Source organism: Scyliorhinus canicula, chromosome 18 (genome assembly GCF_902713615.1).
Source record: "Scyliorhinus canicula chromosome 18, sScyCan1.1, whole genome shotgun sequence".
Classification (NCBI taxonomy): Eukaryota; Metazoa; Chordata; class Chondrichthyes; order Carcharhiniformes; family Scyliorhinidae; genus Scyliorhinus; species Scyliorhinus canicula.
This window is the reverse complement of record NC_052163.1, coordinates 60,428,928-60,447,191: the sequence shown is the minus strand read 5'-3', so window position 1 is coordinate 60,447,191 and position 18,264 is coordinate 60,428,928. Positions and strand designations below refer to the sequence as shown.

Sequence of the window (18,264 nt, the reverse complement as noted above, 5' to 3'; positions counted from 1 at the left end):
TGAAGGGACTCAGAACCCCCGAAGTCAGGAGTATGTTAGCGACATTGCGGGGTTTCTCAGGCTTGAGAAAATCAAGTTTGCCGCGAGGGGATCGCTACAGGGGTTTGGCGCAGATGGCAGCAATTCATTGACTTCTTCGAGAAAAATTAAGCTGCCAGCAGGAGAGGGGCATGGGGGTTTAGGTTAGGAAGACCAGTAGAGAGGGCTTGGGGAAGCAGGTCCTGTTTGTGTACACCTTGTTGGCTGGGGTTTGTTACTGGGTGGCTATGTTGTTCATTTTGCTACCTGATGGTTAAAATTAAGAAACGCCTTAATAAAATATTTTCTAAAAAATAACTTCAAGTAGGGCTTGACTGGTCTTTTCCTGGAAACTAGTGAGCCTCTGAACATGTTGTCATCAGATGAAGGGTGTACACCTCCAGGAGGAAGTGAGATCAGTCTGGACTGGGACAGAATTGCATCATCTTTTTTAAAAAATAAATTTTATTGAAATTGTTTACAGAAAATATAAAAATATAACAAGTAATAATATGCATCTAACTGCCCCATAACACCCACCGTAACATCACATGTATCACACTCCCCCCCCCCCCCCCACTCCCCCAACAAGAAAGCTTAACCATAAATTAAAATTAAATAAATCAAATTTAAATAAAATAAACAACCATAGTCATCGTCCGTCGTCCCCCCCCCCCCCCCAAGGTTGCTGCTGCTACTGTCCCAGTACCCTATCGATGAGCCAGAAAGTCGAGGAAAGGTTGCCACCGCTTAAAGAACCCTTGCACCGACCCTCTCAGGGCGAATTTGACCATCTCTAGCTTAATGAACCCCGCCATGTCATTGATCCAGGTCTCCACGCTTGGGGGCCTCGCGTCCTTCCATTGTAGCAAAGTCCTTCGCCGGGATACTAGGGACGCAAAGGCCAGCACACCGGCCTCTTTCGCCTCCTGCACTCCCAGCTCTACCCCAACCCCAAAGATCGAGAGTCCCCATCCTGGCTTGACCCTGGATCCCACCTTGACACCGTCCTCGCCACCCCCTTCCAGAACTCCTCCAGTGCCGGGCATGCCCAGAACATATGGGCATGGTTCGCTGGACTCCCTGAGCACCTGACACACCTATCTTCACCCCCAAAGAACCTACTCATCCTCGTCCCAGTCATGTGGGCCCTATGCAGCACCTTGAATTGAATGAGGCTAAGCCGCGCACACAAGGAGGAAGAATTTACCCTCTCCAGGGCATCAGCCCATGTCCCGTCTTCGATCTGTTCCCCCAGTTTCCCCCCCCCCCCCCCCACTTCATTTTCAGCTCCTCTACTGATGCCTCTTCCACCTCCTGCATAAGTTTGTAGATATCGGATATCTTCCCCTCCCCGACCCCCGAAAGCACCCTGTCACTCACCCCCCTCGCGGGGAGCGCAGGGAATCCCTCCACCTGCCGTCTAGCAAATGCCTTTACCTGCAGATATCTAAACATGTTTCCCGGAGGGAGCCCAAATTTCTCCTCCAACTCCCCCAGGCTCGCAAACCTTCTGTCGATAAACAGGTCCCTCAGCTGTCTAATGCCTGTTCTGTACCATCCCTGAAATCACCCATCCATGTTCCCCGGGACGAACCTATGGTTCCCCCTTAACGGAGCCTCCATCGAGCCCCCCACTTCTCCCCTATGTCGCCTCCACTGCCCCCAAATCTTGAGGGTAGCCGCCACCACCGGTCTCGTGGTATACCTCGTGGGAGCGGCCACGGCGCCGCTACCAGGGCCCCCAGGCTCGTATCCCCACAGGACGCTCTCTCCATCCGTTTCCATGCTGCCTCCTCTCCCTCCACCACCCACTTACGCACCATCGACACGTTGGCTGCCCAGTAGTACCCCGAGAGGTTGGGCAACGCCAGCCCCCCCCCCCCCCCCATCTCTCCCCCGCTCCAAGAAGACCCTCTTCACACTCGGGGTGCCATGCGCCCAAACAAATCCCATGATGCTGCTGGTCACCCTTTTAAAAAAGGCCCTAGGGATAAAGATGGGCAAGCACTGGAAGAGGAACAAGAACCTCGGGAGAACCGTCATTTTGACGGATTGCACTCTGCCTGCCAGCGATAGCGGCACCATGTCCCACCTTTTAAATTCCTCCTCCATCTGTTCCACTAGTCTGGTGAAGTTAAGCTTATGGAGAGCCCCCCAACTCCTGGCCACCTGCACCCCCATGTACCTGAAACTCTTCACTTCCCTCCTGAAAGGGAGCCTCCCAATTCCCTCCTCTTGATCTCCCGGGTGCACTACAAATACCTCGCTCTTTCCTAAATTTAGCTTATATCCCGAGAAGCCCCCAAATTCCGCTAACAGCTCCATCACCCCCGGCATTCCCCCCTCTGGGTCCGCCACATATAACAGCAGGTCGTCCGCATACAGCGATACCCGGTGCTCCTCCCCACCCCGCACCAGACCCCTCCATTTCCCTGACTCCCTCAACGCCATGGCCAGCAGTTCAATCCCCAGTACAAAGAGCAGGGGGGACAGGGGACACCCCTGCCTGGTCCCACGATAGAGCCTAAAGTACTCCGATCGCCTTCCATTTGTGACTACACTCGCCATCGGAGCCGTGTAAAGCAGCCTCACCCATTTGATGAATCCCTCCCCAAATCCAAATCTCTCCAGCACCTCCCACAGGTACCCCCACTCAACTCTATCAAACGCTTTCTCTGCGTCCAGCGCCACCACTATCTCCGCCTCCTCCTCCACTGTCAGCATCATGATAACATTGAGCAGTCTCCGCACATTCGTGTTGAGCTGCCGCCCCTTGACAAATCCTGTCTGATCTTCGTGAATTACCTCTGGCACACAATCCTCTATCCTGGTAGCCAGGATCTTCGCCAGCAACTTAGCGTCTACGTTAAGGAGCGCGATAGGCCTATATGATCTGCACTGCAAGGGGTCCTTATTCCATTTTAGGATCAAAGAGATCAGTGCCGCGACATCGTCGGGGGCAAAGCCCCCCCCCCCCCCCCCCCCCCCCCCTCCCCCGCCTCATTGAAGCTTCGCACCAACAGGGGACCCACCAGGTCCGCATATTTTTAGTAAACTTCCGCCGGGAACCCATCCGGCCCCGGGGCCTTACCTGACTACATTTGCCCGCTCCCCCTGACTAGCAGAATTGCATCATCAAATGCAAGTGACTTCACAGCTAATACATTGCCCATGTGATTTCCAGGATGGATTTCAATCACCCAAGATGAATTTGCAAGAGTATTTATCCTCTTATTGGCACAGAATTTGCCTTGGCTTGCACGTCCCAGGAGAGTTTTCTTTATTCTGTGGAATGAGAGTGCTGCTAGCTGGGTCAGCATTTGTTGCTCATCACTAAATGCCCTTGAACCCAAGTGACTTGCTAGGCCATTTTGGAAGCAGTTAAGTCAACCACAGTGCTGTGAGTCTGGAGTCAGACCAGGTAAGGATGGCAGACTTCCTTCCCTAAAAAGGATAATTAATAATAATAATCTTTATTGTCACAAGTAGGCTTACATTAACATTGCAATGAAGTTAGGGTGAAAAGTCCCTAGTCGCCACATTCCGGCGCCTGTTCGGGTACACTGAGAGAGAATTCAAAATATCCAATTCACCTAACACGTACGTCTTTCGGGACTTGTGGGAGGAAACCGGATGAGGAAACCCACACAGACGTAGGGAGAACGGAATGTGGCAACTAGGGGCTTTTCACAGTAACTTCATTTGAAGCCTACTTGTGATAATAAGCGATTTTCATTTTTTTCATTCATGTGCAGACTCCACAAAGACAATGACCCAAGCCGGGAATCGAACGTGGGACCCTGGCGCTGTGAAGCAACAGTGCTACTGTGCCACCCACAATTAATGAACCAATTGGATTTTTAAGACCATCGCCAATGGTTTTGAGGTTATCTTTCGACTTCTAGATTTCTTTTTTAAATTGGTGTTCAAATTCTGCCATCCGCCTTAGTGGGATTTGAACCCGGGCCCCCAAAGCCTGATTATTGGATTAATCATCCAGTGACCATACCAATTCACCACTGCCTCCCCTAGATTTCATGGCGGGGGTGCTATAGGAAGTGTCTAGACAAGATGCTCCAGCTAATTATGAAGCAAAGCAGGATTAGTTGGCCTTTTCCCATTCATCCTTTTCAGAATTTCATATCTCACATGCAAAAAAAAAGAAATGGCCAGTTCATCTATTTGTCATGGCAATAATTGAGAGAAACATGGTTCAAGATTCCCACTTTCCTTCAAATAGTTACTATCAAGAGGCAAGCAAGTTTGAACCAGCTTTTGTGCCCCCTTTCCAGTGGAGCCTTTGCCCACTTACTTCCAATCTTGATTACCAAGTAGTCCAGCACCTCCACACAGCAAGCAATAATTTTGCAATATTGACAGGAAACCTTGTTAAATTTATACACTATGCAATCGAAAAAGGAATCTTTGAGGAACAGTCAAACTATCAGGTAGCAGTTGCAATTTTGCTCTTATTTTATTAAATAGTACTTCCGTAAACTTGATTTTGAATGTACGAGTTTTGTACAAAGTTGTACAGTTTCACCGAAAACACTCCACGTTATTGTATTTCATACACTAAAAAATTGTATTGCTTACACTAAAAAAAATTAAATTAAAACAGCATTAGGATTACTAAAAGGCACTGTCAATAAGAGTGACAAATTGCAAAACTTAATTCCAGGATTACAAATAGCCACGCCTTTCAAAGTCCATTGCCCCTCGGCCTGATTCGTCGTTAATGGGTAGCTGTGAGACAGCTGACTAAACAGGAGCAATACTGCAGTACGCTATAAATCTCAGGCCCAAAATCCAGTGGTCTCAGAAAAAAAAACAATTTGGCGCAACATCACAGAACGCTGTCCACTGCTCAGAGCCAATTCAAGCAGATCAAAAAGGACAGAGCAGGACCAGGTTTATACTAGGTTAGTACACACAATAAAACCTCAGCAGAGGGGAATCTTATGAATATTCAAAGATGTACGTACTACACATAAGCCTGAATTGTTTTGCCCGTTGGGCATGCGCACTAGGCAGGCCCGGAAGCACACTTCTAGTCCCATGTTCACGATGGCTGGCCAATTGATCGACCGGCAGCAGGAAACATGCTATGGGAAAGGCTCAGCACTCGCAGGGACAGTCGGTGCCAAGAAAAGGCACTGGCGCTTCTACTGTGCTCCATCAGGTAGGACAGCCACTGCAGAGCTGTCTCAGGGAGTTGCAGACCAGCAAAAAGAAACAAAGACAAAAAAACTATAGTGTCCGGGAAGCACATTCAAACACAAAGCTCCGTCCCCACACACCTTTTAAAATTTTTATTTCAGCCCGGACAGTTTAACCCTCCCTGGATCGAAGTTGAAGGTAAAGGCGGCCTGGCAATCGGCCCGCACAACAATCATAAATGCAGGCGGGCCACGTAACATTGCACACAATTGGCCCCAATGAACTAAATTGTCTGCTTGATTGTCGAGTGCCTGATAAGGTCGGGAAGCACACCCAACACTTCTCGTTCTATTTAACGCGTTTCCAGATCAGGAGTACATTGTCCAGGCAACGTAAAGTTCTGCCTATGGGATTACTCAAGAGTCAATGGTGGTTTGCAAAAGGAAATCAGAATCACCTACACTTCTGGTCTACTTGTCACAGCACTTTTATCAGCAACCCCCTTTTCAAATGTTTCACCATTCTATTAAATGGATTAGTGACCCACCACAACAAACATTCCAGTCCTTCCAAACTGGAATCCTGAAGCTAATGCATGTCTGTAACAGCCAATTGAACCTGTTTACTTTTTAAAAAAAACATGTAGCTAGTCAGTTCAGGTTCGCCAATGCATCAGAATCAAAACGGTGTACAACACACACCCAAACACCCACTCGTGTACACAGATTCGTTCACTGTTCCTAAACCTTTTCTAATGTCGCAATGGAGCTTCTCAGGCATGTGAAAGTCTGGCTCAGCCATACAGCCCCACTGGATTTACTTCTCCATGCTGTAAAGTCTTCTGTCTTTCCTCAGTAGAATGTTTGTAATCAGAAACTCTGGGTAGGGACCTGAATAATGATAAGACAATGGACCACTTGCGGGTACCCGCTGTATCTATCAAGCACCACGGTCAGGTATCGTCTGTTACATGCAACAACAACAAAAAACATAACACTCCCTTCACTGCACTGCAGGGACTGTCACCACATCCTCAGGATAGGCTCCCCACTGTACTAGTGCGATATTTTCATTTCTCACTTCAGGCATTATGGGCAAGACTGGCAAGTTAATGCCAAATTAAGAGCTATTTTGTGCTGTTGGCAAATCTCCACCAGAAATGAACTAAAAACTACCTATTTGCACACAGCAGTCAGCAGACACAAAGTACTCGATTTTGTCGGTTTGGCTCAATTTCAATGCTGGTCCGGGCTCCACGAAAGGGCAATGTCCAACACACTGAAAGCCCTAGTACCAAGAGGAGATTACAATGTTCTACTGTTCTGTAGTAAAAGGTTATTAGGGACGGGAGTGTTTCTGCAAACCATGTTGTGAAACGCTCTAAAACTATTTCACACTTTTGTTGCAGTCCAGAATACATGATAAATTATGTACATTTTGGCATTTTTACACAACATGTAGACATACTGTTAGCAGTGACGAGTTAGCAAGACACCAAAAACCTCTCAACTCAAAATTGAGAAATTTATACAAAAATTCAATGTTATACAGTAGTAGTAAAATGGCTTAACTGTGTTAACTAAACTAACCATAATAATACTGTTGACCTTTTAAGGCCCAAACTCAGTGGTAAAATTTCTTATTGAAAACAAAGTGTTGCCTTTATTCTCAAGGTCTATATCGGCCATTTATCTTGGGGTTTAATTAGATTGCTTTTAATCTGTAAAGGAACCTTTCTACATTTTAAAATTGCTTTCATATCTTCCTTAAGGGGAACGTTTGGGCCTTTGCAGCACACAACTTGGATGGAAAAACCAGCAGTAACCTCAATGCTAACTTGCTAAGATCAACTACCTCCGGAGCTTACGATCTCGATCACTAATCTGCAACTTGTTAATCAAGCAGCTACCATTCGAAACTAATTCAAATCTAACCTTTAACAAATTGCATTCCCATTGAAAAATCCCCCCCCCCCCCCCCCCCCCAACCCACAGATTCATAAATCTTCTAATATCTTCTATATTCAAAATTGTAGTTTGACCCCTACAGGTCTAATTAGCAGTTACAGGATATGCCCGTTAACCATTTTTTAAATCAAATAATGCAGAACTGAGGAATAACAACACGTTTATTCCACTATATTTTTACCAGCACACTTGGGTGGATTCGATTCAAATCAGATGATATAATTTCGTTCCAACAAATTTGGATTTTTAAAAAACATGCAAAACTAGGTTTTGCACTGACCATGTATAGCAAATATAGTAGGATACACAAATTGGTTTACATTACTTGCATATTAACTACTTCCCAGCTAGTCCCTCCACTTATTTATTGATTTACATCCTGCGATCTGTTGCAATTTTTCTGGATTTCACTTGTGTCCAACGAAAGGTGCATAAACATTCCACTTCCGAGATTAAACTCTCTGGTTATGAGGAAAGATTAGAAAACAGTAAGAATCTTCAATCTTGAGTGAAAGAGAAGGGGACCTTCAGATAGAGAAAGATCAGAAATGGATGATTTTCTCACCAAGACATTTTCTCTACCAAACATTAGGTAGGCATGGGCAGAACAGATCATAATGCAAGATGAGTTATGAGCAGCTCCCACTGACTTAATCATAAATCCAAGACATGGAAGCGTTTAAGACATGGAAACATGAATGCTAAAATAATGTATGGCCAGGACAGATAACAGGAAGCACGTCTTCGCAAAAAAGTGATTAATACTCAGAATGCTCTTGCGAATAAGGAAACGAAAATTCAGCAATCATTGAAGAGCCGATTGCCTGGCATAAGAGGTAAACTGAAGGTTTCTATGGAAAGATTAGTTAAGTGGACAGGAAGACCTCCAATCATCTGTGGTAATAACGACAAAAGCTGAACTATATCGGAATAGGTGGGGACTGGGTTGAGATGGGACAAATAGTAAAGACAAAGTAGTAGTTGTAGTTGTTTAAAGGTTGAAAACCTTTGAAGGGCAGCATGGTAGCATTGTGGATAGCACAATTGCTTCACAGCTCCAGGGTCCCAGGTTCGATTCCGGCCTGGGTCACTGTCTGTGCGGAGTCTGCACATCCTCCCAGTGTGTGCGTGGGTTTCCTCCGGGTGCTCCGGTTTCCTCCCACAGTCCAAAGATGTGCAGGTTGGGTGGATTGGCTATGATAAATTGCCCTTAGTGTTGGGTGGGGTTAATGGGTTATGGGATAGGGTGGAGGTGTTGACTTTGGGTAGGGTGCTCTTTCCAAGAGCCAGTGCAGACTCGATGGGCCGAATAGCCTCCTTCTGCACTTTAAATTCTAAAAAAAAAAACCAGAGTACATGTTTAAATTAAAAAGGGAGAGAAGTAGAAATCCAGACTCATTAGGGTTACCAAATTGTGCTTCATTAGGCTCAGACGGGAGGAACAAAGAAGAGTAGACCTGCATTGTACGGGGGCCCCTGATGTCCTTTATTTACAAAAAATGTCTTTGGGCCCAAGCCAATACAATCTGATCAAAAAAGGAGGGAACCAAGTAAAGTCTGGCACGGCAGCCAAGGACAGCAAAATGAACTAGACAATGGGTTAATGGGCAATACGGCGTGCGATGAATCTAGGAATTTCAGATATATATGTATTTGGTGAGTAAGGTTAAAAGACTGGGTTAGTATGTGCTGCTGCAGTAATTTTAAAAAAAATCTGAATTGAAGGCTTTGTGGCTATAAAATGGACAATTAAAACATTGTAAATGTTAAGCTATTGGAACTTTGTTCATATGATCATGGACGGGCATGATCCAGAAAATGATACTTAAACATCCGGATGCTGCATGCACCTGGGAGTCAACGGCCGCATCTGCGAGGCCACAACCAGGCACCATTTAGCACTGGTTTCCATAAGCGTGGACCAGATGTGGTGGCACCTCGTGGTGAGAGTCTCGCAGGCTATTAGAGACCCCCGCCCCTCTGGTAATAGGGGACAGGGCAGGGTTTTACCCTGGCACTCTGACTGTGGAACCCAGGCAACACTGCCAGGCTCGCAATGCCAAGGTGCCTAGGTTCAAGTTTGGCACTGCTACAGGTCAGGGCCTCAGGGGCCATTCCCAAGAAAAGAGAGGTGAGGGGGCAAAAAAAAAAGATTGGAGGGGGTGGGGGAGGGGGTCATCATGAAAGCAGGACGGGATCCAGAGATTGGAGCAGTTGTTAATGGTGCCCGGATCTATGATGAGCCAATCCTGCTGGCGAACCCGGCTCCCCAGTGCAGGAAAACTGCCCAAGTGTGGCCTTGATTGGGGGGGGGGGGGGGGGGGGGGGCTCAAGCAGTCAGGTGTTGAGTTTCAGTTTCAGTTCAGTTTGAGTCGAGGATCTGAACAGACATGCAGCTTTTTCCCAAATAATGGGAAATTATTTGATTTTGACCTAAGAGGGGTTTTTGTTCGAGTGGTTATAATAGATAGCAGTTAGGAGTTAGTGTTTCATTGTCACTATTAAACATTGTTTAATGGGTAATCCTGTGTTAGTAATAAAGTTTGTTTGAATATACCATATCCCTATTTGTGCGTGGAATCACTCCTGGATCGAAGTATCCTTTCACCTCAGTCTGACAAATTAAATTAAATATTGGGGTTTCTGTCCGGTACCCTAGCAACTGTTGGGGTCTGGACCAGGATTGTGATAGGTGGCAGATGAAACAGAGTGGAATGTGCAACCATTCTAAGAAATGGATTACATACACACCGTTCCAATGGTGTCAGAATAGTTACGCGAGGTGAAATTGAAAGATCCAGGGTAGTTAGCAAATTCAGTACTCAACACCTCCAGTCACTGTGGAGCAGTAACCAACAAAGCAAGTGGAATTATGATGTTAAATCATAGATGTCAAAGGATGCCATGCAGAAATAATAGGGCTCTATCTGGACCACACCTTAAAATGATGTGCTCAGGTTTTCACAAAACATAAAGAAACGTATTCAAATCACAAGAACAGTACAGATTCTTGTGCACGTTGGCTGGATTATGAAAAAGCTCCACTGATTTACAGGAAAGGGCCAGACGGGCGGTGAGGTGCTGGACATCAGAGTCCTCACCCCCTACGGAGAACAAGCCTTGGAGGTTGAGGGGTTGACCAAGGACAGATAGCACCAATGTCGAGATTGGCCTGCGCTGCAGAGGTGAGTATACACTGGCCCCCACCTAGATGACCTGTCACATGTGTGTTGTTCATGCAGACATAATGATGAGACAAAGATTGGCCAGGTGGTTGAGTGTTTTGGGTTACAGAAAGATATGAATGGGATGATCAAATGGGCAGAAAAGCGGTAGATGGAATTTAACCCTGAAAAGCGTGAAGTGATACACTTCGGAAGGAGTAATGTGACAACGAAGTTTTCAATGAATGGCATGACACTGGGAAGGTCCATGGAACAAAGAGACTGTGGTATTTTTGTCCATAGATCTCCGAAGGTAGAAGGGCAGGTGAATAGGGTGATGAAAAAGGCATATGGCAAATTTGCCTTTATCAATCGAGACAAGCCCAGGGAGGTCATGTTGGAGTTGTGATTGCACTGGAGGAAGTCCAAAGGCGATCCACCAAGATGTTGCCTGGGATTGAACATTTAAGTTGTGGAGAGATTTGATAGCTTTGGGTTGTTTTCGTTGAAGCAGAGAAGACGGAGAGGCGACCTGATTGAGGGGCATGGACAGGGTGGATAGGGAGCAGCTTTCAAGGCTATGGGCCAAATCGGATTAGATAGACAGGTCAGGTGTTTTTCATGTGTCAGTGCAGACTTGATGGGCTGAAGGGCCTCTTCTGCTCTGTATTATTCTGCGATTCACAGTGACTATAATTATCAGGATTTTTGCTGGTGCTTTTAAGGACCATGTTCTGCAACTCAATGCTTTTATGCGGTATAAATCATATATAAAGTGGCTCTCATGGAAGAAAAACAGAAGAAACTTGGACTCCTCCAATCGGAAGGGAAACCTGATAAAAGGGGCTCAAGAGAGTAGATGGCACACAGAAACAACAAGTTAGAGATAACACTTCAACATAAACATTAGAGGAAAGAACTGGGCCTATTTCCACACTGACAAAATTCAAATTTAGGACTGACAAGTTCTTCATGCAGGGAACGAACTTCAGCAAAGACAAAAATTTAACTTGTTTAAGAATCAGCTTATTACAGTGATTCATAAAGGGAACAGTAGGTGTTTCGACACGGGTGACTCGAGGTTGACGAATTGGGCTTCCTCATTCAGATCAATCTTAGTTTCCTGTTGAGACAGGACCACGGAAGACCTGTTCTGCGTTAAACCAGGTGCCGAGAATGGATGGAACACATCTCATCTGTGTAACATTTGATCTCAAGTGTGGACATCTTCATCTTCACTGACTGGCCACCTCTATCATTTCTTCCACATCAAGCAGTTTCTCCCTGGGCTTGCCTGCTTTTTCTCCATTTGCCACTTCGACATCGTCAATCTTTTCCCATCCAGAAAATGAAACTGGGCGTATACCTAGAACCAGATTTTAAAACCCAGTTACATACATATCCACAAAAATCTTATTTTTAAAAAAATCAGTTCAGAATATTAGTTTTGCCACAGTAACGTACAAACAGATTATAAAATAGTTGTGCATTATACTCTTAACTAACAGCAGAATATGTCAAGGAAAGTAAAATTAATGATTTTCAGGGCACATTGTAGGATCACACAAATATCTATGAATTGAATAACCAATGGAGTGTTTGTGGTTGAGGGAGAAAATCTGGTCAGGACATAGATACATAGATTTTACAGTGCAGAAGGAGGCCATTCGGCCCATCGAGTCTGCACCGGCTCCTGGAAAGAGCACCCTACCCAAGGTTAATACCTCCACCCTATCCCCATAACCCAGTAACCCCACCCAACACTAAGGGCAACTTTGGCCACTAAGGGCAATTTATCATGGCCAATCCACCTAACCTGCACATCTTTGGACTGTGGGAGGAAACCCACGCACACACGGGGAGGATGTGCAGACTCCACACAGACAGTGACCCAAGCTGGAATCGAACCTGGGACCCTGGAGCTGTGAAGCGATTGTGCTATCCACTATGCTACCGTGCTGCCCCCAGAGGAACTCCTTGTTCTTCAAGTAATCTCATGAGCTCACTCATATCCTCCCGAATCATTAGAACAGAGTTTTGAGACCTCAGTTTTGCCTCTCATCTAGAGGGACAGTTCTTCCAGTGCTGCAACATGCCCTCAGCACTATGATAGTCCATCATTTTAGGTGTGCAAATCCTGCAGTAAACCCTCAACCTTCTGAACAGAGACAAGAATACTAACCTACTGGTATTATGCACTAACTCTGGGTAACTGCGTCTTTAGGAGTTTAGCTTTCTCAAATCATGTGGCTTTTCACCCCCAAATCTCTAAGTGATGAATCAGCACTTTGATTCAAAAGATACCAAGATTCAGCACACACACAAAAAAAAATTCCTTATCAAACTGATTTGGTTCTCCCCTGAAGCACAGAACAAAAATTGAGGCTATGGGTGTGATTCTCCAGGAACATGACTATGTGCTCCTGCAGCGTGAAAACCAGAGAATCCCACTGGAAGCTATCCCCATGTGCCATGTTCTAGCATTCTGAAATTGAAATTTGCTTTTCCTGCTATTCCATGGCACACTGGGGTCCACAATGCAACTGGGGGGGAGGGAAGAGAGACGGGGACGGACCTAATCTTTGCCATGTTCCTCACCTCAGATTAGAGAGATATTTTTAAAAGACCCTCCGATCTAAAAAAAACTGCTGCCCCACCCTAATCGCTGGCAAGGGGCCTCCTTCAGAAACTCCAGTCCAGCGCCCTACTCCTCCCCAAATCCTCCCATAGGCGGTGTCAACCTGGCACCTTGCAGTCCGAGGGGTAGCAAGGGGGTACCCTTCTAACAATGGTTGCCAGGGGGGGTCTCATTTGGCTTCTCCTCCCCATCTGCGGTCTTAAACAGTCAAGCAGTTTGCAAAATTTAATGTTTTTTCAGAATAAAGTGGAAGTATTCTCATCTGCACAGAAAGGGCAATCAAGCTGCACTTGAAAACAAAAAGGCAGCCTTAAATAAAACTGGTCAGGAAAACACCTGTTGCCCTGAGTTAATAGATCCCTGCAGAGCTATATAAATAAACAATCTGAATCTCTCCTTTGAAACTGCTTTGACCTTTCAGCAGGTATTGGGACATGAAAACTGAATATAAACAATGCAGATCAAAGCTTTCAGCTTTCTTAGGATACACGCAGAATTCTATACTTTGAAAAGCAATGACACATGCTGACTGGGCGTCAGCGTGGTCACCGATCTGTGACAACCAACCCCGGGGGGGTTGGATGGGGGCTTAATTTGGGGGCCTATTCATCCAAGAGGGCTTTCTGACCTTGGAGGCATTAGAGGATAAGTACAAGCTGCTGGGTGGAATGGGTTTCGGTACCTTCAGGTGCGGAACTTTGTACAGAGGCAGGTTCCAAGCTTTCCTCGCCTCCCCCCCGAGGGGACTACAGAATAAGGTGATGTCAAAAACAGGGGTTGGAGAGGGGAGGGTTTCAGAGATATACAAGGAGTTGATGGAGGGGAAGGGGCCCCTATCAGGGAGGTGAAGAGGAAGTGGGAAGAGGGGCTGGGAGGAGAGTTGGAAATTGAACTGTGGGGAAAAAGCCTTGACGAGAATCAATTCACCCTCGTCGTGTGCCAGGCTTAGCATGATCCAGTTCAAGTGGTCCACAGCCTGGATGAGCAGGTTATTTGAGGAGGGGGAGGATAGAGATGGGCAGTGTGGTGGTATTACAGCGAACCATGTACATATGTTTTGGGCATGTCCGAAATGGAGGGGATTCTGGCTGGGACTTGTGGACGTTATGTCAGAAGTCCTGGAAGAGAGGGTACATGTGAAAACAGGAGGCATGGTAATGTTAGATAAGGACAGGGAAATTAGGGGATAGGTCTGGGGTAGTAGGAGACGTTGTTTACTGTTTTTTAGGTGTTTTGCATGTGTTGGCCCACACACTTGTTTAAGAAATGTTAATGTGTCAAATGTTAATGTGTTAAACTGTGAAAATTACAAATGCTTTAATAAAATATTTTCTTAAAAAAAGGTAATGACATTGACCGTGTGAAAACCACTTCAAAAGGTTTCCACCACTTTAAAGATATTGCTTTAACCTTAATCTCACACACCTTAACTTGGCATACTGACGGACATTTTAAAGGGTTTAGGGATACAGATGTGAACACTTTCACTTTATTATGAGAAAACTTTAATTTCTATGAAATAATTGACTACCTAAAAGGTTTAAAGTCTACAGATGGAGAGATAATCAAATGGCCCCATTGCATGCGGATCGCATTACTGAGCACCTCCAAACTCCACTGCCCCCCCCCCCCCCCCCCCATCTCACATGAACAACCACCAGGAGGTAATTTTTGGGAGGGTACTTACCCCCTTTTCCACCCTTGGGACTGCAAGCTGCTAGGTCACGTTCCTCAATACTTGCACCAAATTACATCAGCATGACTCCTGGATCTGTGTGTCTTTGGGGGGGGGGGGGGGGGGGGGGGGGGGAGGGAGGACGGGGGGGGGGGGCGTAGAGGTGGACAGGTGGTGAACCGGGCTTTCAGCCCACATTCACATGAATGCTTATTAGCGGTTTGTATGTTCCTGCCCTCATGGGGAGGTATCCCGTTATGGTCAGCGGGCTCGGAGACTCGTGATGATTCTGACACCCAGCCAGAATCCCAATTTTGGCCCAACTCACTATTCTGCGGCTGATCAGGAATCCTGCTTCCAGAGGCAGCAGACCTGTAGGATTCCGGCCTATGTTCTTGCATGTGTGTTACTGTTTCGAGACTGAATTATATAAATCACAGAAAAGAGGTATTTCTGGCCACAATATGGAGGAATATCTTTTAGAATTGCTCAATACGTTATGAAGAATGTGTTTCAAACTACACACCTCTCTGTTTAAGCAAAGCCTCCATTATTTCATATCCTCCTTTTGAAGCAGACACATCCAGTGCTCCTGACCGTACATCCTCCAGCACCGAAACCGCTGTTTCAAAGCCATCATGCATAGTGGTCACAATAACTCCTGTTGGTCCCCTTTTCACCCAGCCACTGCAGTAAAGGCCTGAGAAGGTTGGAAGAGCAAAGATAATGAAAAAAACATAACTAACCTATCGAGAATTATTTCACATACATAAAATATAAATATGCTCAAACCCCACCTTATTAGCTTAAAAGAGATTCAATTATACATTTCCTTTCCTTCTTCAGCAAGCCCACTGAATTACCATGACCAATTACATCTAATAACATTTCTACTTCATCCACCTTGCAAATACCTACCTGCATAACATGTAAGTTTGTTTAATCTCAGGAGGTAAATGTCACTGGCAATGCCAGAATTTATTATTCACCCCTAACTGTCGTACAGGGTTAGGCTCCCTCCTTATTATAACAGAGTGGTTTGCTGGGTCACTTTTCAGTAAGCAGCACTTCAGAATCAACCACAATTGAATTTGGGTTGATATCGCATTTAAGCTGAGCCAAATGAGGTTGGCAGATTTCCTTTCCTGAAAGACCATTATTGAGACAGGCTTGTTTTTCATTAAAGTGACAATTTAAGATCATCATGGTTACTTTTACAGATTCTAGCTTTTTAAATCTCCTGATTTTCTTTTGGAGGGGGGTGGTGGGGGGAAAATGAGGGGGTTGAGAAAATTATTTCTTTTAAAGTCAGGGTGGGATTTGAATTTTGAAAAATCTCTGCATTCGTTCAGCAATATAGCCTTTAGGCTAATATGCAAAGTTTATGAACTACAAAGTTTAAGTAACATTAGATTGGAAATAAAATATGGTTTCATTTATCATGAAGTGCTCTTAGCCACACTATCCTGAACACCTGCCAGAATATTTTTTTTAAATAAAGTCTTGACTTTCCACCTTCAACAGTTGCAGCAAGAGTTTTAAAATTTACATGAAGATAGTCTATTGTGAAAAGGATACAGTACACTGGTGCTCTGATGAGATATACGTTTCTTAAACAAATGTAGATAATGTCCAATGTAAAGTTTGTAAACTAGTCAACAGTTAGATGCGCAGAAACATATAACTAAACGTCTACATCTGTTCAAAGTCAGTGACCTTCAGACTGGCTTCTTGATGATGTTTGGTCCCTGCTTGTTGAGTATACTTCTGCCATATTGCAAGTTCCTCCAGCACATGTTTCCAAGCTGCCAATTAATTAATATTCATGCCAAAATGAAAGTTTACACTATAAATAACTGGATAACTTAATTATGCTGCTGGTGTAGCAGTGGAGCGATCTTCAACCTGTGTCACTGCAAAAGAAAAACCCCTCAGTGCTATGTGCTGCAGGCTGTTCCCATGACATGAATTTCATGAGGTCAGACTTTGCAGGCCTCAGATTACCAAAATGACCTTGATTTGTGCGATATGATCAGTTCTGTAACCCTCGAGAAATGACAGCAAATCCTTGAGGATATGAATCCCATTTACAAAACAGCCTACAAAGGTTCTACAGCTGAATTTCTTCACTATAAATCAAAAGTCGCCACAAACACAATAGGGAACCACAGAATTTTAGTCTAATTTCAAGCTTCTCCAGGTGTGTGTGCGCGTGTGTAAATCATACTATTAATTAAAATGTGCAGCAACCCACAAATCATAGAATCATAAAATTTACAGTGCAGGAGGCCATTCAGCCCATGAAGTCTGCACTAGCCCTTGGCAAGAACACCCTACCTTAGCCCACACCTCCACCCCATCCCTGTAACCCCACCTAACCTTGAACACTATGGGCAATTTAGAATGGCACATGTTTGGACACCGTGGGAGGAAACTGGAGCACCCAGAGGAAACCCACGCAGACACTGGGAGAACGTGCAGACAGTGACCCAAGCCAGGAATCGAAATTGCGATCCTGGAGCTGTGAAGTAACTATGCTAACCACTGTGCTACCATGCTGCCCTGAGTGCAATAAACTATATGCAGAATATGTTCTGATGTACAACATCGCAGTAGGAATAGTTAAAGCATTAACACAGTGTACTACTTGCTCACCACTACTAAAGCAGGCCAATACAATGCAAAGAGATGGGCCCATTCTTGGGAGTCTTGGAGATAGTGAACTGCAAATGTTGAAAATGCACAGAAGATCTTACAGCATCTGTGTAAGTTAAGTGGGTTAACGATTCATGTGCAAGCCTCCTGCCTGCACTCTGGTTCAGACAACAGGTCCGTACCTGAAACCCCTCTCTACGGACGCTGATGGGCTGTCACTTAAGAACAAGCTCTACATAGCTACCAACTAACCTGGTGCATGCAGGACCCGGCCCAAATTATTTGGAATAATCCCTTGTTGATGATCAAATGGAACGGAGGGGTCAATTGGATAGCTTTTGTAGCCAATGCTGCTCAGCATTAATCCACACTCCAGGTCTTCAACATCTTCTGTCTGAACGAACTTTGCAGACTCTCCTAAACCCTCAGAGAAGGGAAAAGTTCTCCAGTAGTCAAACCAAACACATACAAGTTCAGTAGCCTGGTCTTCCAGCATAGAAGATGCAGAATAAAGCACTCTTCAATTGGAACATCAATTGTTTAGTTACAAAAAGAACAAAAATAAGCAGCATTTAAACGAACATTTGATACATGATTGTGAAGTTATGCAGTGTCTTTAACATAGTCAAGTGACGGGACTTCCGGTGTGCATCATGGAGTGAGTGATCACACAGAGGCAGTTCCTGCCTAAGGTTGCAGAAAAGAGCTCTTTTTTGGGCAGCACGGGTTGGAATTTCGATGAAAAGGCGTGGGTGAATGTTCAAGGAGTATTTTCCCCCAGGAATAGGATGTTTCTTGGTTATCAGACCCTCAGAAACAGTGCAAGATTTGGCTGAGGCAGCAGCAAACAAAAGCCTCTGCAAGCATGCAAGCGGGGGAAGGGCCAGCTTATAGGTCTCAAGCTGACCTGAAAGCCTTTGTGAAAGCTGAATTCTAGCAGCAGCGGGAAGAAAGGTGAAAAGATCTCACCAAGGCCATTGAAGA

The 18,264-nt window shown here is 45.2% G+C and overlaps 1 protein-coding gene across 1 annotated transcript in view; it reads right to left on the bottom strand.

Annotated features, from left to right (window-relative positions):
* Positions 1 to 11,299: 11,299 nt before the first annotated feature.
* fdxr (ferredoxin reductase) overlaps positions 11,300 to 18,264 on the bottom strand; it is a 35,589-nt gene continuing 28,624 nt past the window's right edge. The window contains exons 10-12 of the mRNA XM_038776904.1: positions 17,533 to 17,704; positions 15,152 to 15,325; positions 11,300 to 11,678 (exon numbers count right to left, since the gene is read on the bottom strand). Coding sequence (XP_038632832.1) covers positions 11,548 to 11,678; positions 15,152 to 15,325; positions 17,533 to 17,704 — 477 coding nt within the window. The 3' untranslated portion in view covers positions 11,300 to 11,547. The remainder of the gene's footprint in view (positions 11,679 to 15,151; positions 15,326 to 17,532; positions 17,705 to 18,264) is intronic.